At 43.2% G+C, this 26,234-nt stretch overlaps 1 protein-coding gene across 1 annotated transcript in view; it reads left to right on the top strand.

Annotated features, from left to right (window-relative positions):
• The window catches only part of arhgap32a (Rho GTPase activating protein 32a), a 31,580-nt gene extending 5,650 nt beyond the window's left edge, over window positions 1-25,930 (top strand). Inside the window, exons 2-22 of the mRNA XM_078245942.1 lie at window positions 1,364-1,477; window positions 2,382-2,487; window positions 4,137-4,228; window positions 4,456-4,540; window positions 8,886-8,972; window positions 9,092-9,229; window positions 9,444-9,536; window positions 11,739-11,861; window positions 12,057-12,134; window positions 14,347-14,428; window positions 14,643-14,792; window positions 15,889-15,991; window positions 16,897-17,041; window positions 17,414-17,496; window positions 18,072-18,179; window positions 18,362-18,507; window positions 19,375-19,588; window positions 21,273-21,421; window positions 21,590-21,664; window positions 21,774-22,448; window positions 22,627-25,930. Coding sequence (XP_078102068.1) covers window positions 1,389-1,477; window positions 2,382-2,487; window positions 4,137-4,228; window positions 4,456-4,540; window positions 8,886-8,972; window positions 9,092-9,229; window positions 9,444-9,536; window positions 11,739-11,861; window positions 12,057-12,134; window positions 14,347-14,428; window positions 14,643-14,792; window positions 15,889-15,991; window positions 16,897-17,041; window positions 17,414-17,496; window positions 18,072-18,179; window positions 18,362-18,507; window positions 19,375-19,588; window positions 21,273-21,421; window positions 21,590-21,664; window positions 21,774-22,448; window positions 22,627-24,890 — 5,085 coding nt within the window. The 5' untranslated portion in view covers window positions 1,364-1,388 and the 3' untranslated portion in view covers window positions 24,891-25,930. The remainder of the gene's footprint in view (window positions 1-1,363; window positions 1,478-2,381; window positions 2,488-4,136; window positions 4,229-4,455; window positions 4,541-8,885; window positions 8,973-9,091; window positions 9,230-9,443; window positions 9,537-11,738; window positions 11,862-12,056; window positions 12,135-14,346; window positions 14,429-14,642; window positions 14,793-15,888; window positions 15,992-16,896; window positions 17,042-17,413; window positions 17,497-18,071; window positions 18,180-18,361; window positions 18,508-19,374; window positions 19,589-21,272; window positions 21,422-21,589; window positions 21,665-21,773; window positions 22,449-22,626) is intronic.
• Window positions 25,931-26,234: the final 304 nt, after the last annotated feature.

Genomic DNA, 26,234 nt, shown 5'->3' with positions numbered 1-26,234 from the left:
GGTTACCTGCTAACGCTAGCTTTCAGGGCACTTGGTAAATCTATTTTCTACCACTAACAAGGCTCAAAATAGCACCACACTTCAACGGTACCATAATGAGGGTCCCTACATGCAAACTGAAGCATTGAGAGTGTACAGACAGTTTATTAAAAAGATAGATTATAAAGACAGTAGCGTTCGTGTTTACATTTGGCCGTCATCTTGGAAAACAGTCATGAGCAGTCGAACCACGAACGCCGTGCAACCAATAACCAGTAACATAGCTCAAACACAGCTTGTTAAAAGCTAGAGACACATTTGATTAGCATGAGAACATGTCCCAGAGAACGTTGGACTAGTTACACATATGTTATTAACCCCTAGGGTCATTTTATGCCGGAATTGTCCTTTAAAGTGGTGCAGGTTTGCAGTAATCACTTCATGTAAAACCAGTTGACATACAGTAAACCTGGGTTTTTTTGGGCCTTATTTACATCTATAGATCCAAAAGCTTCTGACTTTTATCAGAATGCAAAAACAACCAGGATTTTTTGATCCATTTTTCGATTATTCATTTTGTATGGAGGTGCATGTTTAGATTTTGTTGAAAGAGTAAGAAAATGACAGCATCACCTTGAATAATGAATGATTAAAAACCAAGGTGTACTAATTCTCTGTATGTTACGTTAACAACATATGAAATTTTTTGCCTTACATGATACGGGTTGATTTTAAAAATGCACTAATAATAATGAGAAAAGAAGGGGTGACCTCTTGCTCACCCAGTAAGAACGCTCGCCCCATGTTGGCTGAGTCCTGCAGCGGCGCAGCGTTCAAATCCTACCTTCTGCCCTTTGCTGCGTGTCATCCCCCATCTCTCTCCCCCTTTCATGTCTATCCATTTTCAAACAAAGGGAAAAGCCCCAAAGAAATAATCTTCTATAATGAGAAAAGAAGCAAATGACATATATTCAAAAATAATGACCCTAAACCTCCAGGGACTTGTACTGAAGCTGCTTTGACAATCTTGACATTTCCTTGAGAAAGATGTGAGTTGATGTATTTGTTTCAAGCCAAAAACCTGTCAGTGCTATGTTAAAAAAGAAGCTGATGCTCTCGTGAAACCATCCTAAGAATTTGCAGCCTGTAATACAGTACATTATTACTGAAGCAGCTCCTGGCACTGTAGCATGATATCATCGCAGATTACAGTCTGGGCTCTGTGAATTGTAGCCTTGAGAGTCGCGCACGCTGCATCTTCAAGTGGGTTGTCATCTGGCGGCTTCATTGCATCGGACTCTTCCTCCCATCCTCCTCCCATATTCTTCTAACCAACCACCCACTCTCGCTCTCTTCTTTCCCTCCCACTCATGTTTCTCTACAGCGGGCTGTTGCAGTCAGACAGCATCATGGAGGCTGGATGTGTGGTTGCCGCGGTGATTGAGAATGCTGCCTCAGGACCCCGGGGTGAACCAGGAAGTGGTGACGTCCTTGAGGGGTATGTTAACCTCTTTTTCTGCGTTTCATGTAAGCTGAACAGAATCATGTTAAACCATATAGAAGTTTAGTGTGTTTGCCTTTGAATGAGATGAATAAAAGCAGGGGGCAGTGTAATGCTAAGCCAAAAACATGACCCTGTTCTCAGAGTAAGACAGAGAGAGTGTTCCTGAATGTTCCTGTGTAACGCTCCATTAGTTCCAAAGCTCACTGTGTTTGCTATGATTTTACATTGTGTCTATGCAATTAGCTCTGTCACTGTGGATCACATAAATGACACTGTGTGTCCGTGTTCTTTGCCTCATGTCCTGATCTCATCGCGCTGAATCACTGTGACAAATCCAGGGCCTGTCTCTCGCCTCTTTGTTGCTCATAAAAGTTGAGCTGAATGAACCTCACCCTCCACTCCCGAATACATTGAGTCACATTTCAAGTGAAGGTTTTGTGAAGCACTCCCTTGTGGGTAGATTGCCTTTATGGCTCTCTGAATAGACGAGCTTTGCTTTCCGGAGCACATACAAAAGACACCATGGCTTTTTTTGTTGACCCTACCATAGTCAAAGATGCTTCCATTTTTTGTATCTGTATGAAGGATTTGTTCCCATCTAGATCTGATTAGAATATATGGTTAGTTATTAATGCGTTTCTCTCTGAATATTAGAGATTCAAACACCACAGATCTGATACAACATGTTTTTTTGCGCCATGCTGGTACAATGTCATGATTTGAGCCCAAGCCACATATTGTGAAATAATCTCCCTCACTTGCTCCCCCTTGTGTATTTAATAGAAAACTGCAACTCTTATTTGAAAACCCCAGACTACATGGATGTGAGCAATATGTCATGCTACTTTTCTCGTGTTTTAATTCTTGTATGTATGTGATTGCCTTTCTGTTTCTGCAGATATGTCATCCCATCTGCTGACCTGGACAAAGACGATGCCTTACCTCAAGCCACCAACAATAATCCTCCAGAAGAGAAACAGCCACAGGAGACATCCACTGCCATGGTACACACCCACACACACTTGACTCTGACTCATCACTTGTACAAAACAAATACATCAACACACACCAATGGACACGTCGCTCTTCTTCTTCCATGAGGCTGCATTGGTTGTGTAGGTGATTCACAGCATGATGTCACCACAGCATGATGTCACTTTGGTCATATGGCACCCGTGAGGTGAGAAACAGGTGTAAAACTGCATTGGAGGATGTCTCACTTTCAGGTTATGAGTGAGGTGGCGTGTTTGATAAGTGATGCAGTAAAGGTGTTACTACAATATTGTCACGGAAAAGTGATGTAATTACTCCTCCTCTTCAGTTTACCTCTGGTTACTCAAGTTCCATCCACAGCGGCTCTTTCTTTACATCTTCACCTCTGTTGGAATTACCTTCCTGTTTTTAGACTTGAAGTCTTTTGGATGAGTGATAAAACAACTGCAGCTTTTCAATTGTACTTGAAGTAGGCTATGGTTGTTTTTATTTCTATGCATACATTCTAGTCTTTATACGTTTTTACTTTTGTTTTTCAAATTATACATCATCCTGCACACCTGTCACATGTAAACAACCAAACTACTCCAATGGCAAACAGGACAAAACAGTACAAGACACGGACATTACCAATATTAATAACAATACTTCATATACAACCACATCGACATAGTGCTCATATTATGCTGAGTGTGAGTGAGTGAGTGAGTGACCTAAAGCTGTACTCTTTCGAGACTAGAACAATACTAAGGCCCCATAGACAGTGCTCTTTTTTGCTTGGGCTAGTTGGAGACTTAAAGTGCTCATATTATGCTTTTTGGCTTTTCCCCTTTCCTTTATTGTGTTATATATCTTTTTGTGCATGTTATAGGTTTACAAAATGAAAAAGCCCAAAGTCCACCCCAAAGGGACTTACCATCTCCAACAGAAAACACTGTTCACAAACTGCTCCAAACAGCTCTATTGTAGTCCAGCCTTTACTTCCGTGACGAATGTGTGTCACTTTGTAACACACGTTATAATGCTCGCCTAGCTGCTAGCGTGTCACGCCCTCATACTCTGCAAATGACTAGCTAGCTGTACTCACTGTGCATGTGCGACTCCCAACAAAGATGGAACAGAAGTGAGACTCTGTAGCTAAATCAGAGAGCTCAACACACAGGGTGAAATGAGGAGCTGCAGCAATGTGAAGTACAACAAATATATGGTGTTTTCTGAAAATTAAACCATGTAAACCTATTCTGGTACAACCTCTAAATACAATTATGAACCTGAAAATGAGCATAATGTGAGCACTTTAAGAGCAACCTTAATATTTACAGATTACCAGTGGGCTAGAAGATCAACAGTAGTCACTGGTGACGACTTTGACATTTCCAAGTATACAAAGCACAGCATCAGTAACATCTAAAAAAAATAAAAACAATACGGCAGAATGAGGACAAATACCCACAATAAAGTGCAAAGTGACCAGACATGTTGAATACATGATCAACATCTCTTCCATCATAACACAAATTGTCCACATCAGACTAAGTTTGTCTCTCGTGTTTTTTGCTGCACAACCACTGTTTCATGTTGATCATCATAATCATTCTTCTCAATCAGTCATCCTGTGACTGACTGACATTTATTGATGTCTGCTTTCTCTGTTTGGCAGGTGAGGAGTGATGACATCACAGAGCACCCAGCTGAGCCCCTCCTGCGCTCCTGCGTCAGCACAGCTAGCATGAAGGTCAAGAACATGAAGAAGTAGGTGACAGTGTTGCTGCTATTATGGGCTGTAAGACAGGGCTCTTATCCAGGCCAGTGAAATGAGGACCTATAAAATGGCGGGCGGCCTGCTGCGTCTCTAACCCTGTTCCCTCACACATAGGCCTAATCTTTTTTTCTTGTCCCTCTTTTGCTTTGCTTTTCTCTCCATCATGGTGTCAGTGTGTTGAATACTGATGAGGGGCTGTTGTGCTGTGTCTTTTTAGGCTGACGTTTCCCAGAGGTCACTTCCCCAGGTTGGAAGAGTGTGCCCATTTCCACTATGAGACCGTGGACTTTGGCAACGTTCAGGTGAGCCCTAAAAATATTTACGCTGTGACTTCTGCAGCAGAGAGTTACTATGTTTAGTAATTGTGTCTTTGGCTCAAGTTCAGTGGCCATTTTGGTTAACTGCTCCAGAAATGCGTCATTCTTTTTTATTTATTTTTTTAGATACTTTTTTTATTCATAATAAACTGGTAAACTTTCAATAATAGTACAGGTTTAGACTTTTAAAAACATCACAAAACCTTACACCTCACAAATACAGAACAAACATCCCCACCCTCCCCCATCCCATGGCGACCCCCTTACCGACCCCTGTCCCTGATCTCTCGACCTCCCCAAGAAATAAAAAGGAAACAATGCAAACATACAGCTATAATACCTTGCCATGATACACAATTAGTCAAATACATTTATGCTGCACTCTTTCTTTAACCAAGGTGCAAGCTTCATCCTGAGAAATGCATCATTCTTGAAATGCAATGTAGCAGTCAAATCATTATCCTTGTGTGTCTTTTCTGGACAGTCCTGCCTTCTTTATTGCATTTTCCTACTTTACCTAAAATGTCACATCACAGCTGTTAGTGTGTCATCTGTATCAGGAGAGCTATAAAATATTTATTGGTCCGGAATAATACCTCGACATGCATAAATCATTATGATTTCAGTGTTACAGATTTTATTAGTCCAATTCCTATTAAAGCCATGATCCGATTCCAACAGCGTGTTAATCCTCTGCATTACAGTACATTAATGTCAGACTCATCTGACCTGTTAACCTGTGATCCTTATTAGTTTGACTTAAGCTCATGATGTCAACCAGTGAGTAAATGAGTGGGGGGGAAAAGCAGTTTCTCTTTAATTGTAGGAGGTGACTCATTTTGAATGTCAAAACCTGTTCTGACACAACAATTTGGTTACAGTAAAATGTAGCTGTAGGTATATGTTGTACTGTACACTATTTTCATATATTTCCGATCTTTTAGCCATGCAAACGGCACAGCTCTAGGAATGGCAATGTCGCTTTATCTGTGCCAGCTGCAGACTGAACTATCTCAACAACTATTGGATAGATTCATGACATTTTGTACTGACATTGCCCCAGGCTCCAGAGGGTGAATCCTAATGATATTGATGATCCCCTGAATTTTCCTGTAGCACCACCATGATGACATCTTTAGTTTGGAGTGACTCTTAACAATTTGATAGATTGCCATGATGTTTGGTTACAGATATTCATGTTCCCCCTAAGGATGAATTGATTTGGTTATTGTGCGCCAATTAGCAATTGTTAGCATGCTGGAAGAAGGTAAACATGGTAAACATTATACCTGCTGAACATCAGAATGTTAGCATTGTCATTGTTAGCATGTTAGCATGCTGACATTAGCATTCAGTTCAAACATTTAGCTCATTACTGTGCCAAATCACAGCCCCACAGAGCCACTTGCATGGCTCTTGGTCTTGTGTTTTATAAACTTCAAAGTACCTTTAGAGAAAATCTGCAAGTTGCAACTGCAAAGACTTGATTTGAATAACCTGTGGGTATACATAATTAATATGGATATTGTGACTCTCACTAGCCAACAGATGATTTGGTCTTAAAGTCTTAAAGTCTTAAAGTAGTATATTTAAGTATATTGGCAGCAGTGATAATGAGAAGCAGTGATGCGTGAGTGGTTGCTCAGTCATGTGGAAGTGGCTGTTTACCGCCTGGTTAACCTCAGTGCAGTTCAGTTTGCTTGCCAGCAGAGTGCAGCAGTCGTCTCTCCACAACCAGAAGCTACCAATGGAGCTCAACACAAAAAGGGTGCATGAGCAGTGCATGTATGCTGTGGGGCTGAATCCCTACATGTAGCATTAATGGACTACAGTACGGCTGGCTGGACGGGTCTTAAATCCCAGGATGCTCTCTCTCACTCTGTTGGGTAAATGTCGTGCTGTGGTTGCCATAACTGTGATGACTCCATTAGCAGAGTGGAGGAACGTGAAGCAGCACAACAGTTTCAGTGACCTTGAAAAGCTCCACAGGGAGAAGAAAAGCCGAGCTGAGCTGGAAGAGAAAAATCAGTCTGGGGAGACACTGACACTGAAAGCTGTGCACGCTGTCTGCACACACATATACAAACACACAGTGGACACTAGGACTGCACAATTAATAACAATTTTATTCAAATTGCAATATGGACTAGTGCAATATCCAAATCGCAATATTTGTTAAAGGCAAAATATGTGTCAAACCATTGTTAGTTAAGTATTGTGGTGCTGCAGAGACGTCCCAGTTTAGAAATCGTATCCAACAGTATAAAGAAAAGAATCTTTGTTTGGCACAGATCCTCACAAAAAAAAAAAAAGATACAAAAATGATCATTCCCTCCAATATCGTGAATCATATCGCCATCGTGCAGCCCTGGTGGACACATGCCATTATTTCAACTTCTGTATGCTATTTTTGATTACTTTCTCAACATAATCTGTGAGATGAGTCTTTGTTGCTTTTGTCTCCCATGATGCATTTGCCTGCCTCCGTATTCACAGACTGTGGCGGCAGGAAGGGAGGGTGCTGATCATGTCTCATGTATCCTAATCGCAGAATAGCACAAGGACAGCAGACTGCCTCTGTCTGCAGCCTGTCTGACTGATTCCTCAGCAGATTAGCCTCAGTCTCGGCTTGAGAGTGGAATGAATGAGAATGGTTTTGAAATGAAGAAGGGTCGTTTATTTATCTTGTGCAGCTTTGCCTCTGTATGATGGATGGGCTTGCGCATCTATATGTGCGGGTTGAGCCAATTTACTGCCAACTCCCCCCCTCTCCTCCCTCTTTGTCACTGGCGAAAGGAGAGAGCGGTTAAGAGAGGGGGGAGGGCGACGGAGGCAGGGTACAGGAGAGGGAGGAGGGGGAAGAGATGGAAAGCGAGAGGCAGGAAGGGGGTAAGACAGAGTGGGAAGCATCCTCTTTTCATATTTTGTTGCTTTGAATGGAGCAGTGAGCGCGTGGCCATCCAAAGCCCTGTGAATAAGCATTTTAGTTAAGGCGGCAGGGGACGGCAAACAGGCGAGTAAGGAGCAGCATTTTAACTCAGCTGCCGCTCAGCCAAGATTTGGCTTGTTGGAGCAGCTTACTGAGGTCCAGGACTGCGGCTGCACACAAAGGGAGAGCCACCTCCTCCCGCTGCGGATGGATATCTGACATGCCTTAGTGGCAGGTAACCTGGATGTTTATGTTTTAATTCGAGCTCCTGGGCCAGATTTTTGTTAATAAATGACATCACGCATATGGTATGTTTCTGCACTAAGGGTTGAAGTCTGAGCTGTGTTAGCATGTTTTATTTTGAAGTAGTGTAGTTGGAGTAGTCATGGAGGTGTGTGCTTAGAGGAAGTGATGCCCAGACATACCTCCAATAGTAACTTTCAGATATTTGCTGTTTTGTTTCATTATTATAATTTCTTTTTATAAAGCTGGTGTTTTGTTTCATCATAAAGGAATATTTGTTGATCTGTAATTCTCTTTATGAGCCTACTTCCCATCATGCATTTGGTCTCCTGACCCCATCAGTACTTATTTCAGATGCTTAGTTCAGGCTATTATTTCAAACAAATCCTTGCAGTGAATAAGAGCTCTTTCATCACGACTTATTCAAGAACAAATTTCTCATTCTGCTTGCTTTGTTAGCCTGGTTTGCTGTATTACTGTTGAGCAGTAACTAGGTCGCTGTGTGTTGTGTAACCGTGTATCTGGATGAGTTGCTAACAGTTATAAATAACCAGAACTTCCCTTGGCTTCCAAGGTCTTTGAAGTCTCTTTTGCAGTAATGTCTATCAATGTAATCCCAAACTCCTGCAGGGCTCTGATCTATTCAGTTTTCTATTCAGTATAGAATATATGTGAGGAGGAAGAAGAAGAAATCTGTGCTAAATCTACACCGCCTCCAAGCGATGACATCTAAGCAGTTTATGTATTATAAATGTCATACTGCAGGATTTATGGTGTAGTGAGAATATGAATTGGGGCTATGTTGGTGGCAAAGGAAATATACTGCAATATACTTTTTCTCAAATAAACGTTACAGTATGATGAAGGCCGAATGAAGGCTGAATTTTGAAAGCAGTAATTTTACCAATAAAAAATACTTTATATTTTTGTTAACATGCATTTTTTTCCAGGTATTACTTCCCATAGTTCTCTGTAAGACTCCAACCCACCGCTGAGTATAAAAGTAGTTTTATTATTTAATGGAAAAATGGTGTTCGGACATGATGCTCTTCTTGTACACTAGGTCACATACAGAGAGGATTTTTTTATTATATATTATTTAGAATGTGGGTCCTCTCAATATTAGCTCCTCTGTGTCTCTTTTGTCTTCGCTCATAGTTGGACTTCGCGGAGGGGCAGAGTGAAGGACCGAAGGCTGGTCTGGACTCCAAAGAGCTGGTCTTTCTGATCCAGATCACTTGCCAGGTAACATTACTTGCTACATCCAGAAAATAGACTACATGTTAAAATATCTTAAACTTATCTTAAACTTTTTCCCTCTCAATCTTACCACACTTTTTTTTTTTCCTCTTTCTCTTTGTCAGGCTCGAAACTGGCTTGTAAAGAGATCCTATGAAGACTTCCGAGTGCTGGACAAACATCTGCACTTGTGTATCTACGACCGCCGTTACTCCCACCTCACCGAGCTGCCACGACACGACACATTAAGGGACACTGTTGAGGTACCACAGAGCTACACCTCCACTATCTCTGATGTGTGATAGATAGATAGATAGATAGATAGATAGATAGATAGATAGATAAGAAATGAAGCATCATTAACATTTAGGATTTATCTGGCAATGAAATTAGTCTATTCTGTTGCATGATGTGTGGATAATTGCTCATTAGTTGTCAGACTTTTCTAAATCTTGACAATCTTGTGTCTCCATTCAGACCATAACCAAGATGCTGGCCACCTATCTGTCCCGCTTCTCAGCCATTGCTGACAACAAGATCAACTGTGGTCCAGTGCTCACATGGATGGAGGTATCTTCTTATCAACTGTTTGCTCAAGCTTCCTATCCGTTATTCATTAGGGGTGTCACGATTTCAAAGGAAAATAGATCGGTTTCGCTTATTGAATACCAAAAAGCAGGATCGGTGATTCCCACAGTATTTTTTTTCTCTATCTTCTTGTGCACGTCCAAAGAAAACAACAACAAACACAGCGTTGTTTACCGGCTGGGAGCATGCAGCTAAGGACACAGGGTAACGCTATCTTACTGGTAGCCTGCAGCTGCACTTTTCCAGACACCATGGCCATTGCCGCAGTCGGAGATGACAGAGAAACAACAGAACTGGAAAATCCGCATGCTTCTCTGAAGTCACCGATGTGGCAACATTTTGTAGTGAGCTCCTACGGGACTTCATGGTGGATTCAGGTGCCCCTCAGTGCATTCAATTGCAACTCCTAAACTCTGAGAAACTCAAACTGTTGTTGTAAAGTACGCTTTTCCCATTTTATCTAGTGGCTCTTATTGTGGCATTGCCATCGCTGCTGGGAATCGAAAATTGATTCGAACCGTGACCCTTAAAATCGAAAGTAAAATTGAATCGTGGATCTGGAGAATTTGACACCCTAATTATTCACTCTCTAGAAGTAACCCCATTAGGCGAATTCAATATTTAATATGCACTATTTATATTTAAGTAGTTAAGTTAAAGGAACAGTCCGAAATGTTTTGGGAAAACCCAGTTGTTCCAGAGTCAACTGATGAAAATCTGTATTTATTTCAAGAAATCGGTTTAGGACATTACAACCAAAGCTCACATTTAACACATGAAAACAAAACAAATGCACTGAACAATGTATGAACAAGACTGTAGTTTAGGAATAGCTATGTGTTCTATTTCTGGATGAACAACATGCTGTGTATCCTGTCCTCATACTGATGCCAGTTTATTTAAGCATGTGTGGACCCAATTTGCAGAGGTGTGTTTGTGTGGCTGTGCCGACTCTTGCTGAAGGTCTGTTTGATTCTTTTTTTTGTTCTTTTTTAAATAATGTGGAAGTAGGGTTAAAACACTGTGTGTCCTTTATGGTGAAATTACTGCTGCAAACTGTTTTTTACTCCAAAATCCAACACAATTTAATTGTATGATTGGCTAGCAGTGGTGGAATGTAACTAAGTACAAATACTTCGTTACTGTACTTAAGTACATTTTTCACGTATCTGTACTTTACTTAAGTAGAATCAATAGTGCATACTTTTTTTCTACAACGTTCCATTACATTTTCGTTACATTTTCTGATCAGTTTTTCCCCCTGCCAAAACGTCTTCCTGACCGTCACACGTTTGCAGTCCGCAGGGAAGCCTAAGCAGCAGCTCCTGCACCGCCACGCCAAGACCCGCCGCCCTTCAATAGCATTTATTGTCCAGGCGCGTACCGCTCCCGGTACTACCGCTGCTCCCGTTACTACCGCTGCTCCCGATACTCTGCTTGGTCATATGTGAAGCATCCGTTCACATAAGGTTAATATACAACCCGTATATTTATCTTAAAAACACTCCCGGTCCTCCTCAGCTGTGAAGCCATGTACTTGTTGTCCAAGCCCGTGTGTTCTCGCTAGATAAATGTGTGCAGCATTCACTGTCCCGTGGGAAATAATGCAAAGTCGAGCTTCATGCAGATCACCCTGATAGATAACCAGAATTGTAAGTCAGAATGTAAACTGGGCCACAGATAGTAAGCACAATTACATTAACCTAAAACTAACTTAATTAAAATGCCACAGCCCATTGGCCTACTGTTTTTTTTAATGATTAGAATATAGACATTAAGAGAATAAATCGTTATGCAAGTACTTTTACTTTTAATACTTAAAGTACATTTTTACTTTTGCTTAAGTAGGGTTGTCATTGTGGTACTTCTACTTTTACTAAAGTAAATATGCCTCTGGTTATTTGTACTTTTACTTGAGTACTGAGATTCAGTACTTCCTCCACCACTGTTGGCTAGGGAAGCCTTAAGTAAATACCGGGTAAATTACTGATACTGATGGATTACATTAGTATAACCACACCACAGTAACATATTGTATTGCTGCTCATGTGGAAAAAAACAGTATTACTGGTCTCCTTCTGTCATTTTAAATAAAGCAAGAGCAGCTGCTTCTCCCTTTGTCCAGTCTTTGAGCTAAGCCTTGCCAATTTCTTTATGTTCCTCATGTCATTATTTTTTTTCCAGATTGACAACAAGGGGAACCATTTGCTGGTGTCTGAGGAAGCCTCAATCAATGTCCCCGCTATCGCTGCTGCCCACGTCACCAAACGTTACACAGCCCAGGCCACAGACGAGTTGACTTTTGAGGTAACCTCTCTTATATAAGACAAATGAGAAACATAATCTCACATGAATCAAATTTATGTATTTATCCTTTAAAACGAGTTTATTTTTCACTGGGTGTTTTGCATATGCATATTTCTGATCCCATCATAATGCCTTTTAAATGTGCTCAGCTGTGATCACACTTGATTCTCATCATCGCAACTCTTTGTGGCCCAGGTGGGGGACATTGTGTCAGTCATAGACATGCCGCCCAAAGAAGACACAGGCTGGTGGAGAGGGAAACATGGCTTTCAGGTAAATCATCCGCTGTGCTTTCATTCACATTGATGTTTCATGGAGAACAATGAAATAGTGTGTCTCCTCATCCAGTGTTGATAAAGTATTAATTAAAGTCACAGTGAAACAAAGGTCAGAGCGTCTTTAGCTGCAGTTTTGTGAATGATTTTTTTTGAGTGAAACGATATGTGGACGGCTTTAGTTACAAGAGGGGTGAACAGCTCATAAGTGGGCAAATACAGCCTGAGAGGGAACTGTTGAGGGATACGGCGCTTCAGATCTGCTGAGGACCGTTGGCCTCCGCACACTCCTCCCTCATCCCGTTTTGTTAGACCAGGAGGAGGAGGATAAAACTAGGGATGCACCGCATCTAGGGTTCGGGTTCGGATTCGGCCAAATATTGGGCTTTTTGACAGGGTTCGGTTTCTGCCAAACCTTAGAATTTTTTCCACCGAACCGAACCCTACGCTTGCACTACGCGTGCTACACTGGTCGACGTAATGACGCCACCGCTGATTATGGGAAGGTGTTTACATAAGTGGACCGTTCAATGCAGTAGGCTGTGAGAGAGTGAAAATGGAACTCGGTAGCAGAAAAAGTGTTGTTTGGCAGTACTTTCAGTCAAAAGAAGGAGATTCATGTCGAGCTACATGTTCAATTTGCAAACCCTAAACAATACACAACATGGCCGCTGTTAAAACATCTGCGAATGAAACATACGAAAGAATACGAGTTGTGCATGAAGGAATCTACAGACAGCAGCCAAAATGCAGCAACTTCAGGTACGGCAAAGGAAGGACAGTCACAGCCAAAAACTTGTGTCAACCAGACGACCATTACCAGCTCTGCTAGCCCTACACCGAACAAACAGTGGGCATCAGATAACCCACGAGCCAAAGCCATTCATGCAGCAATTGGGAAAATGATAGCCACTGACTTGCAGGCCTATAGCATAGTGGAAGACACTGGATTCAACGAGCTACTCCATCTGCTTGAGCCACGTTACAAAATCCCCTCCAGGTGCTTTTTTACTGACAAAATCATCCCCGAAATGTACGAGTCCATCACTTCCCGCATACAAGCACACGTTGCCGAAGCACATGCTTTGGCTTTTAATGCACTGCTGTGGACGTTGTTTACTTCATTAATGTGTTTACTGTGTTAATGGACTGAGGATGGGAGTAGGGTTTGGTTTTGGGTTCGGCAGAGTCTTAACCAGTGGATTCGGTATTCGGCCAAACCCCAAAAATCGGGATTTGGTGCATCCCTAGATAAAACTGAAACAAATACACCACATTATTTGGAAGTTGGAGTTTCTGCCAGCTGAAAATCCAAACTCACAACTCCTACTAAGATATTGCACTCATAGCTGACCACTAGCTAACTGTCAAGTGCTGTTTGATATGATGGGAATTGTTTTGTCGCCCCAAATCACATTTTATCGGATACATTTATGTAACTGCCCCCGAGTCAAAATCGGTTTTAGGATGTACTGAAGCTGCCTATACAAAAGTAGGTACTGTTGCATGCAGTATACATACGATTCAATACTACTTCTTCATAACAGTGCATCTTGAACTTTGACCCTTTGCTCATATATGCTGCGCGAAGCATTGTGGGTCAGAATAATACATACTGCCAAATCCGACCGAGTGCAGTAGTACATCCGGGTATTTTTGGCATACTGCATTGACATACTATTTATTGGGACATACTTAATTTTCTATTTTTTTCGGCATGCTACGGTGAATAGTATGGTACTAGGCTATGGGTATGGGAACGCAGGGTGTGTTTCTGGTTTAGAGGATTTTGATATACATATTCTCAAAAATGTAGCAAGAGATAAATGAATAATCAACACAGGAAACACGGGGTTGAAAATGTTATTTTTAATGTCACTGTCTTTAAGTAAAACGTTTCTTTATTACATTTTGGAGTCCAGGAAATACTTTTTTTTTTTTTTTTTTAAATCACAATAGCAAAAAGAAGCTAGTTTGTCATTGCTGTTGAGTGACAGCCTGAGATTTTCTGCACAATAAGAATGCAAACCAGCTTTTTACAACCTGAAGCAGCTTGTACCCTCATGCTCACTGACCTATTTCTGCATCTTTAGCCCACTACAGTCTGCCACAGCACTAAACACCCCCACTGGTCCTTTTAAACTTGCAAGTGTAATCACCAGCTCTGTCTCACATCTTCTCCCTGTGCATCTTCTTCTCTCTACCTGCAGGTTGGTTTCTTCCCCTGCGACTGTGTTGAGCTGATAAATGACAAGATTCCTCCCAGTGTTCAAAGCTCGGTGCCGAAGCCAGGTACTCTTCAGTGTGTCCGTCCTTCTGCTTAGGATTCATTTTAGACCTGCTCCCAGGATGTGAGACTGATTGATTTTAAGTGGCTGTTATATGTGTGTGTGTGTGTGTGTGTGTGTGTGTGTGTGTGTGTGTGTGTGTGTGTGTGTGTGTGTGTGTGTGTGTGTGTGTGTGTGTGGGTGTGTGTGGGTGTGTGTCTGTGTGTCATCTCAATCAGTGTGTAAGAAGCACGGGAAGCTGGTAACGTTCCTAAGGACTTTTATGAAGTCTCGACCGCCGCCTCAGAAGCTGCGCCAGCGCGGCATCCTCAGAGAGAGAGTGTTTGGCTGTGACCTGGGGGAACATCTCCATAACTCAGGACATGAGGGTAAATTATTACTACAACCTCTGCCCCCCCCCCCCTATTTTCCATCGTGTAATTCTTACCTGCTGGCAGTTCACACGGAAATGTTTCACATTTCAAATACCCCGTAAATACCCCGATTCACTGGGTAATCCCTGATTACCCAGTGAATCTGCTGCCTGTATCTGGGATTTGTCATACATTCCTGTGATGTTTGATGTGAATTGAGTTGGAGGTGTGAATATCCTGCCAGCGGGATGAGCTTTTGCATAGATTCTTGTTTTGCCAAAATGTGTGTCTTTAGTTCTGTTTTTTTCAGACCTGTGGGATGATAAAGGCAAAGCTCCTATTAATTTCAACCATTTATGTCATGTCAATTTATACAGTTTATTGGATTAAAGCTGCATGGGTGCCTCCACATATTGTCTCAGGTTGTATATGTCTAGGCAGGGCCGTAGCTAGCATTGAGGTAGTCATGTCCTCTGCATTTCTTTTGGAGTTTATGGTCTACAATTAAAGAGAACTTGGATATGTTATAGGGTAATTACAGTATTTTCTAGACTCATGAATTTATAATTAAAGTATAATATTTTAAGCCCCTGGAACCCCGAAGATATTTTTCCAATTTGTGTGCACAAAATGATAACTTGTGACTTGAACTTGTGACTTATTTGTAAAATCCTGGCTGTTGTTGGCTCAGTGATGAGCTGTAATCAAATTAGATTGTGGGTAATTGTTAGAAGCCTGAAAAGGTCAACTAAGGCAGTATTCTACAAAAAACATGAGATAAAAAGTCTGGAAAAATGATTGTTGTGTTGAAGAAATGTTTTTTTTGTGTGTTTTTCTATGCAATTAATCATCCTCAGATTTATCTTGCAACTGCAGGTTAGGAACCGCTGATGTAGACTGAATTGATATTTGTTTCCTAAAAATAATTTGAGTAGAATTGAAATAGTAATACAGATTACACATATGTTGTTGTATCATGACATGTTCCAAATGCATAGAGAGAGGAACGTCCCTCGCTAAAACATCCTGAATCAATGACAGCCCTGTAATCACAGAGCACTACATCTTGTTCATGTTTCAGCCTCTCATGACCCTCTGCTGCCTCCTGTAGTCCCGCAGGTTGTTAGGAGCTGTGCTGACTTCATAGAGAAAAATGGAGTCGTGGACGGAATCTACAGACTGTCTGGGATCTCCTCCAATATCCAGAAACTGAGGTTTGTACCCATTTTGTTCATGATATAGATTAGAAATGTATCCTAAATATACCGAAAGTATCAATACAATAGCTGTAACTAAGCCTATTATCAACTTGATGGATGCTGTTCTTCAAGTGAGCAGCTTCTTCTGAAATCCATCAAATACAGTTTGATTCGAGCTGCACAGCTCAGAATGGCTTTAAAGATTTCATCATCTATTCTGTTTGCTCCGAGGAATTCATGAAACAAAGTCTCATTAGTAGATGTATCGGGAGGCTCATAATCTCATTGACAGCCAATGGAAAGGGGATTTTTCTCACGTGAAAAACTTGGGTAACACTTTACTTGAAGGTATCTACATAAGAGTGACATGACACTGTCATGACACATGGACTCTAACTCTAACCCTAACCCTAACTTGTCATGACAAAAACCGAATGACACGTAATGACAGAGGCGTTATGTCATAAACGTTTATGACTTGTTTATAATGTTTATGACACGTTCATGACAGTGTCATGTCACTCTTATGTAGATACCTTCATGTAAAGTGTAACCAAAACCTGACTGTTACCACATCTAGATGTCTTAAGAAATGATAAATATGTGGTGACTTCTTGTTGTTTCTCACAGTTCATACCCGTTAAGGACCGTCTTGTTTACCTGCTCCGCCTCATTATTAAATTGATTGTATTTTTTAGTTTCATCAGTATCATCGTTTAGTATGGAAGTAAGCCAGAGAATTTCCAAAGACATTAGTATTTGAAAAATAAATAATTTGTTCAGCAAGCAAATTGCCTTGTCAAAAGTAACTTATCGTGTTCAAATGTCCTCCTTGCTTTTGTGTTTTCGTACCGACAGATGGGCAGTAGGATGACTCCCACGCTGTTCTATATCGTCTTCTTCTTTATGTCTCCGTCTAGGCATGAGTTTGACTCAGAACAGATCCCCGACCTGACCAGGGAAGTTTTCAGACAGGATATCCACTCAGTGGGCTCACTCTGCAAGCTGTACTTCAGAGAGCTGCCCAACCCTCTGCTCACCTACCAGCTCTACGACAGATTCTCAGTAAGGAGCAGAGCACTGGAACTGGGGCAGGGACTTATGCTGGGGATAAAGATGGGAATGGAAACTGGCATAGCGGAGAAAAAGCTGCAGCGGACACACATCCCGTTACTCAGTGATGATCAAAGAGCTGGAGAAACAATGTAACATTTTCAGCTCAGTTTGAAGTGCCGCTCGAAAATGGGGTCATTGCATTACGCTGAGCTTTCTAGGAACAGCAGGGGATGTGCCCATAAAACAGAACAGCAGATTAAGTGAGCCAAAACACCGGCTGCTCTGATAAAAGGGAAAAAGAGAGTGGGACTGTAAAGGCAGCTCCCTCTGCTGTGATTATCAGCCTCTCAGTTATGTGTGCTTTATCCTCTGTTTTCACAGGAGGCCGTGTCTGCAGCCACAGATGAGGAGAGGCTTGTCAAAATCCACAACGTCATCCAGCAGCTGCCTCCTCCACACTACAGGTCAGGTTTAAAGCTCACTGTTGTACCCTGGTGGCCTGAAGTGGAATTGTTTGATTTCTTGTAAAAGGAGTGCTGCATCAAAACCAACCGTCAATGCCGTGATGCTACTTCTAATTGTGTGGTGAAGATAATGTGCCACCAAATACAACCTTTCTTTCAACCACATATAACATCCAGCTCTGACATGTGAAACTCAGGAGGATAACAGTGATAAAAGACCTATATATCAGTGGTTCCCAAAGTGGGGTCCGGGGACCCCCATGGGTCCTTGAGGGGGTTTCAGGGGGTCCCTAGCAAAAGGGGGAATCATTTATTTTCACTATAATTCAATCCAAAAGTAACACAATGACAGAATGTATAACTATTTGGGTCATGTGTTCCATATGCTTTCCTATCAGATAGAGGACCCTGGGACAAAATCTTATCAAATAGGGGTCCGTGGTCTAATTTGTGTCAGTTTAGGGGTCCTTCACATGTAAAAGTATGGGAACCACATACGACCCTCTCCTATGACTCAGGATTTTAAGTAAGGAACTCTTTTTAAATGTAAATGAAATACCTCTTTTTTCCTACAGGACTCTGGAGTACCTCATGAGGCACCTGTCCCACCTGGCCACCTTCAGCCCCATCACTAACATGCACACTAAAAACCTGGCTATCGTCTGGGCGCCTAACCTCCTCAGGTGACTATTATTCCTCAGGTGACTATTATTCTAGATGTATGGCTGCATGAAATCCGTTACGTTGGCGCCCATAGAGCCAACATTGCCGTTTTCTTCTCCCGTTTCTGTGGCAGTGAACTGGGGCATGTCTCGGTGGTCCAGAGCTGTGAAATAGGTTGTGCTGTTCTGTAACTTTGTTTCAGGTCCAGACAGATTGAGTCGGCCTGTTTTAGCGGCACAGCAGCGTTCATGGAGGTGCGTATCCAGTCGGTGGTGGTGGAGTTCATCCTCAACAACACCGAGGCTCTTTTCAGCGCTAAACTCAATGCCGTCATACGTGAAAGCACAGGTAGGTCTCGATAGAAACAAAATGACATGTGGCATCTGTTCTGAGGTTAAATGCATTTCTAACACCTATTTTGCAGCACGTGCGTCTACACTGCGTTCCGGAGGCGCTGCGACCCCCCGCAAGCAATCGCGGCCCTTCAAGTCAATGCTTGATATTCCACCAGCCACGTAATGGCGCGTCCCAGAGGCGTGCGTGTCCGCTAAAGATATGTGCCAGTTCTATTTTCACGCGGGCTGCGGGGTGTTCAGATAGCCGGGCAGAAAGTGAAACATCGAGCATTGGGCATTTTCAGCCTTTATTTTTATAGGACAGATAAAGACATGAAAGGGGAGAGAGAGGGGGAATGACATGCAGCAAAGGGCTGCAGGTTGGAGTTGAACCTGGGCCCGCTGCGTTGAGGACTAAGCCTCTATATGTGGGTGCCTGCTCTATCAACTGAGCTATCCAGGCACCCAACAGTGAGAGTCAGTTTACCAAAATACACCCCCCCCCCCCAATATGGTATATGTTTCCTCTACAACACCATGGACGACGAGAGCTTAATCTTGGAGGTGGAAAAACATAATACGACATCACAGATCTTTTTTATCAGGACAACCCCAGAAAAGAGAAGGCATGGAGTTTAACTGTAGGAGTGCCCGGAGTAAAAGGTAGATACTAGCTCAATAAACACGTGATTGTTCTGTAAAGTCCTCGTAGAGACATTATAATCTGCAGGCAGGCAGGCAAGGCAGGCAAGATGCTCCGCTTCTGAGGCGCTCCCGGTGTGGTATGGCGTGTGGCGGAGGACAGAACAAAACCGCGGCGCAGCCGGAACGCATCCTGGTGGAAAATCCGGGTTGCACACTCTAAACACCTTATTTTCAGGTAACAACACCTTATCCAGACCCAAATCCCTGCTGGTCTGCTCCCCGTCCACAAAGTTGCTGTCTCTGGAGGAGGCCCAGGCTCGCACTCAGGCACAGCTGAGCTCCCCGGCCACCTCCCCCTGCCTCACCCACAGTGACTACATCGAGGTCGGGGAGGGACCCGGAGCTCTGCTCGGCAAGTTCCACACAGTCATCGAGCTCCCGATGGAGAGGTAGTTTAATGATCCGCCTGATCAGTTCTTTCCTTTTTGTTGATTAAACCAATTCTCCTGCTTCATGAGCATGAGTAAACATGTCATCGTTTGTGATTTGAGTTGTTCAATGGTAATGCTTTGTGTACTGTGGTGCGCGAAATTGGTGCGTCTTATTTTGTAGTGCTTGAACAATTAGTCGATAAATCAATTAGTAGATCAGCGGAAAATTTAAAGAAAACATTGGAGTGTATTAATCCTTTGTCATTGGCTAAACAAAAACACATACACAACAAAACATGACAAAAAAGATTTGTTGGTTACAGCTATCCAAATGTGTAGTGAGGATGTGCTGCTTGTCTCTGTTTTATATCAATGAAAATGAAACAGCTTTGTGTTGGTCAGAAAAGCAATTTACAATATTTAAAGGTCCAGTGTGTAACGTTTTTAGTTGTTCATTATCAAAATCTGTGTTGCCCCTTCACAAACTTGTCCTTTTTCATGAATATTTACTAGAGATGTTCCGATACCGATACCGGTATTGGTATCGGCTCCAATACTGCCTAAAACGCTGCTATCGGTATCGGGAAGTACTGGAGTTTATGCACCGATACGATACCACGTAATAAAGCCCTAAAGAAAAAATACGTTAAAGTAGTTTATTTATGTTCTTTTTCCGTTATAACTGTCAAACTGCAGAATAAAAGAACGTTCTGTGCCATTCATGTTTAACAAAGAGTTTAACCTGAGCCAGACCGACAACAAAGATAGAAATAATATCACATCCATACAGGGATAGTAGTATACAGTTCTTAAAACATAATAAAATATATGACACACTGGTATCGGATCGGTACTCAGTATCGGGCGATACGCAAGTTCAGGTATCGGAATCGGTATCAGGAAGCAAAAAATGGTATCGGACCATCTCTAATATTTACCTCCACCATCAATTCCAAGTATTCCGTTTGGCTTGAAATTTCACATTTGCATTTGCATGAACTGGGGTAGACGCTCCATATTCATGCGCCATCTTGAAATACGTTAGCCGGTAAGGGACATACAGGACATACTGCTCCACCTTTTCGTGTTTTCACTGTCACATGATAAACTCACAGGTGCTATCGGGTATCGTAGCTTCCCGGCCCCGGCAAGTTTGAAGAAGGAAACATGGAGGACCACACGTATTCAAAATCCAAATGTCAGGAGTCTTCTTCTTCACCCAGAAAAAGAAAAAGGATATTGAAAAGCGCAAGAGACCGGCTTTTTGAAGCGTGAAGGCTACCGTAGCTGTAATACGTACTTTGAACTGCGTGGCGCGAGAGAGTGGATTGCGATATATGATCTCAACGCTAGATGGGAGAAATTCCTACACATTGGACCTTTTTAAAGATGTCACCTTTTGTTTTGGGGCCTTTTTTTTTGTTTTTAACAATTGTCGGACATTTTCGGCACTAAACAAATAATCCGACTCAAATATAATAAAATTAGTAGCAGCCTCGTGTGAGTTAACTGGCGCTTTTGTTAGACGAAACAGGGTCTTTGGTGTTTTTTTGCCCCCAACGTCTCCTCCCAGGCAGCGTGGCAATGGTTACGTTTAGGGTTAGGGTCAGGGTTAGCTGCCTGGAAGGCGCCGTTGGAGGCAAAAAACACCATCGAGCACGAAACAGCGAGTGTTGAAGATGATTTGTTTCTTGTGTTGTAGCGGAAAGAGGCCTCCTGTTAAGGCTAAGAAGTCTCCTGTGGGGAATTGGCTCTCCTTTTTCCACCTAGGCAAGTCCCACTCTGTGTCCAAACGCAAGCTGAAGCGACACCCCAGCGAGCCTAACGAAATAAAGAGCATTGCACTGCCAGGTTAGATCACTTCTGCTGTTCCACAGCCAGCAAACACAAACACACCTGTGCCTACAGTCGTGGAACTTGTACATTTTCTCAACTAATTTTGACACTTTGATGTGTTCTTTGAAATGGTCGCGAGGATGATTTTATTGAAAAATCTAATTCTATCTAAAACATTTGCAGGTGGAAGAGGAGATAGCGGCACATTGCGCTCCACGAAAAGCGAGGAATCTCTCACCTCTTTGCACAACGTGGAAGGTAATTTTTCATGAAAAACTTTTTGCGCACTACAAGCGGTTTATATTATCTGTATTTCTGTGGCTACAGAAGATTCATTCTACATATGCATGTGCTTTGTCCATCCCAGGAGAACCCCCGAGTTACCGCTCCCGCAGACCTCGTTCGACTAGCGAGGCCGCTTCTGGCGTCTGTAGAGACGACGTACGCAACACCAGAAGTAAAGACGACCAGAGAACCCACCCACTGAATGGGAGTCATAATGGTGCTGATCGTGTCCGCACCGCAGCATGTATTTCGCCCCCACCCCAGGAGGACGATATCGATCTTTGTCCACCCGCTGCAGGCATCTATAGTTTGGACTTTGACCCCATGTCTTTTCAGTGCAGCCCACCCTCAGCGACGCCTGGGCTGCAACACAAGAAAGATGGAAATAAATGGAGGAAGAGCGCAGGGTGTTCCGGTGAATCAGAGCCCATCTCCTCTCCTAACAACAACATTCGCGGCTATCAATCTCCAGATATCAGCCCTGCTCTCGGTAAAGGTGGAAAAAAGGTCACCTCCAAGCCGCTCTCTCCTAAACTCAGGAAGAAATCATTTAAGACGCAGGCAGATGTTCAGAATGCAACCGCCTCTCCTCCACCTCTTCCTTCTTCCTCTCCCCCAGTGGAGAGGTGTGAAGCTCGACTGGCAGATGGAAAGGAGCCGAGAGCGCCCTACCCACACTGCAGCCCACTCGGCACAGCGAGCCAGGGATCAGTCCTGACCGACCTCAGTCAGTCTGCACAGAACCTGCCCGATCCAGGTAAGTGCCACTCCATTAACATCATACATAATATTTACCGTATATAGTTAGTACCTATTTAAATATTAATGCACTCTGTAGTTTCTTATGAAAGCTTCTGTGTCTTGTCCCATCATGTGTTACCATAGCTTTGTTTGTCCTGTCATACTGTAGCGTTGTTTGTCTTATCCCTCCCCAGGAACAGATAGACTTATGAGTTCAGTGTCTGTTCTCCCTCCTCACCCTCCCTTGACGAGTGCTGCGCGCAAGCTGGCGTTGGCTCTGGCTGAATCTGCCCAGAAGGCCAGCAGTGGCTCCCAGAGAAGAAACAACGTCCCATCGCACCCCCTCCAGAGACAGGAAGCTCCTCACGCCCAGGACAGACCGCCCCGGCCCTCTGTTCTCGATCTGAAAGTGTACCCCCAAGAGTACTGCGGCCCTCATGTCTCCTCTGCTTCCCAGTGGCAGACATCAGCTCACAGCCCTGTGAAGAGCCACCGCTGCCCTGATCCCGTTCATTTCCGACCCACGCACCCCGGCTCGGAGCCGTTGCAGGTCATTGACAGACAGGAAAGCGTGGGCAATTTCACACCTAATGTCAGCCCACTCGGGTCAGGGAGCTTGGATGAAGGCAGTGCAGAGAGGAGGGACCGCAGGGAGGAAAAAGAGTTTATAGACGCCTCACAAGCAGAACTAACCTATCAGAGCGTTGGGGTTTCAGCACCCACCCAGCCTGTCTTCTCTGCTCAGAGCCCGTCAACTTCTCCTGTATATGTGAACACCGACTCTATCAATGTATTTGATTTCCGCGCTGTTCTGGCGGAGACCTCCATACCTGCCTCAATCGAGGAGGTCATTCCACGTCCATTACAGCCCTCCTCAACCCATCACTACAGCCCAGAGGAGGATAGACCTCGGGGCCTGGTTGAGGATGTCTACAGCAATCATCATCATCATCATCACCATCATCAGCCGATTCTAACGGGGCGGATGCCTGCACCTCACTGCCCTCGGCCCGATGCGCTGCCACATCACCTTTTGGGACGAAAAAGCATGTACAGGCAGGCCTCTGAAGGCCGCTACAGCACTTTAGGGTTAAGGCACCCTTTGTCACCTCAATACGGACGTTGCCACAGAGATGAGCACCTTATCAGTGGCTGCCACAGGCAACCAGGCCAATGGCAGAGGTCAGAAGATAGAGTGGTCGGGCACCCGGCCATCCGGAGGGCTCGCTCCTTCCACGCCCCTCACATTAGTCACTACGAGCTGGCGGAGGCAGAAGTCCTGCCTCCTGACACCATGTTTTATGTTGAGCAGACGTCGAGCCAGGAAGTGCCCTATGAGAGGCTGATTCAGACCGGCATCCACCCTGTCCGGCAGCAGTTTGAGAACACACGTGCTGACTATCATTACAGCCCCTATTCTGAAATTAACCCAGTAGATGTCTCCAGCTATTATGTAGAGCCCTGCCGGCAGAGCAGTGTCCGACACAGTCAGTCTTACACGATGCGTTCCACAAGGGAAAGTGGACAATCGGATTACTACAACTACTCTCCTCACCATGTCCCTCCTGTGAACAGGGAGCTTTACATAGAAAGCAGGGACACTGTCGTTTACGAGGCTCGAGATGCAGACCTTTTCGAAAGAGTCGTTTATCAACCAGTCAAGCAGGAGAGTCACTCCAGACGTAAAAACACATATCCGGCGGTGTCTCCTTACGAGAGCCCCGTCTCGCCGACTGACACAAGAAACAGAGACATAATGCACACAAGAAGCACGTCAGACCCCGGAAACGCCTGCCTCTTCTCGGCCAACAGGACAGAAAGCCCAAATGTTGTGGTGGCTTCATCCCCAACTTCTCAACAGGCAGAACCTGAGGTCACCAGGCAGCAGCATGATCACCGGTGGAGTGCGGAGCCGAGACCAGCCAGGCGGATTCAGATCAAAGAGAGCTCCTCGCGGCAGCCACCGCTTCGCAAAGTCCCCTCGCTTCCAGAAAGGGGTTGTTCTAACCTCAAGAACATGCAGCACAATAACAGAAGCCACACACAGGGTCATGACCAGGATCGATTCATGATGACCAACGCTGTCAACAGCTACTCTGGTGTTGTGAAACCCAGCATCCTCAGGAGGCCGGGGAGGTCGCAGAGCACTAGAGAAAACCGTCACTACTATCGTTACCAAGCCAAATCCCCTCTAGATCCTGAACATCTGGGATCCTTTTCCACTCAGCCCAACAGAAGGACTCAGAGCACTAAAGTCAGGCCCACACAATATGACCACAATGAGGGGTATTACGCAGCACCCAGACCTAAACCTACAAGATCCGGTAAAGCCGCGGCCGGATATATGGCTGGCCAGGGCTGCATGTCTCCCCACGGGCACAGACTGCTGGCCAAGACGCTGGGTCAGGAAGCTTTTTATCATGCTGCACTGAGATCAGAAGCCGGGGTCTACGACTGATTCTGGCCACTGGTTTTAACCGATTCCACATTGGGGCCAAAGGAGAACAGCACTTTATCCTCTGCCAGACCTGCAGACTGTTGTGTTGAAAGTGTGTTTGTTTTAACCGTCTTGAGCTGCTAAAAAGTGTGAAGTGAGGCTGCTGCTGGGATCATACTGTCGCCGTCACTGGTAGTTATCATATTTTGCAACAGCTTTTGAGGGAGCTCAAAGGGAACATGTGCATCATATGCAGATATTGTCTTAAATGTATTTGAAAGTAACACTTAGAGAGGCATGTTTGAGAAAATGATGGCTTATATATTTTATTTAATGTTAAAACAAGAGATGCCAAGCTAAGGTTATTGGTTTTATTAATATGATTTCAGTATAGGAAGGTGTATAAAATAACATTACTTTTAAATGTATTATATTTGTATAAATAACACACCGCTAACATGTGGCCAATGTACTGTACATTTTGTTTTCTATTCTAGTCTGCTCAGACCTTAACAAGCACTTTTGAGGATAACTGTGTATGAAACACATTGTCTCCACGTGGTGTACATGAAGCCTCTGGATATACAGTATTTTTTTTCTTCTTCTGTATGCTTGCTTTGAATCATTGTTAAATAATAAATTAGCACTTTTGGGGGGTGAAATGGAAGATGACCTCATGGTTTCTAACTTTTTACTTTTTTTTTCTTTATCACACATTGTATAATGCAATCTTAAAATAACAATGAGTGCTATTATTTCTGTTAAGGTCAAAGCTACCATGGCAAAATATGCTACACATACAGTAAATGCAAATTAGCTCATTCAGCTCAGTTTAAAAGTGTATTTTGTATGGCGTTGTGGGTTTTGTCACAAAAAGGAACTTTTCTTTCCTCTTTTAGGGAACTTTTAACAATGTGGTGTTTTACATACAATATGATGTTGTTTGATTCATTAAAGAGGCTATTTCAAATCCAAACACCTAGATGGGGATATTCTGTTAAGACATGTTGAATTTGTTATTTTAGTGAAAGTCTTTAAAAAAAAAAATAAAGATATATTATCAATGATTATATAGTTTGTTGAACTCTTGTGTCATGGGTATATTTTGGAAGGGAGAATGTGAAATGTACATGTTAGAGCAGTAGTTTCCAACCTTTTTGGTTTTTAACCCCTTAAAATAGTACTTCACTGATTTAGTATTGTTCCTAAAAAACACTTTCAGACTCACAATGGACAGTTAAAAAAATAAGATCGTTGCAGCAGAACCAGAGATATCACTACCAATCATCTTTTTGTGTGTAATTTGACACATTCTTCTTCCTGGTCAAAACATGGTGCCTACATTACCCAGAATGCAACTCAACT

Source organism: Sander vitreus, chromosome 3 (assembly GCF_031162955.1).
Source record: "Sander vitreus isolate 19-12246 chromosome 3, sanVit1, whole genome shotgun sequence".
NCBI classification, from domain to species: Eukaryota; Metazoa; Chordata; class Actinopteri; order Perciformes; family Percidae; genus Sander; species Sander vitreus.
The sequence above is the reverse complement of the archived record's forward strand: the minus strand, read 5'-3'. Positions and strand labels throughout refer to the sequence as shown.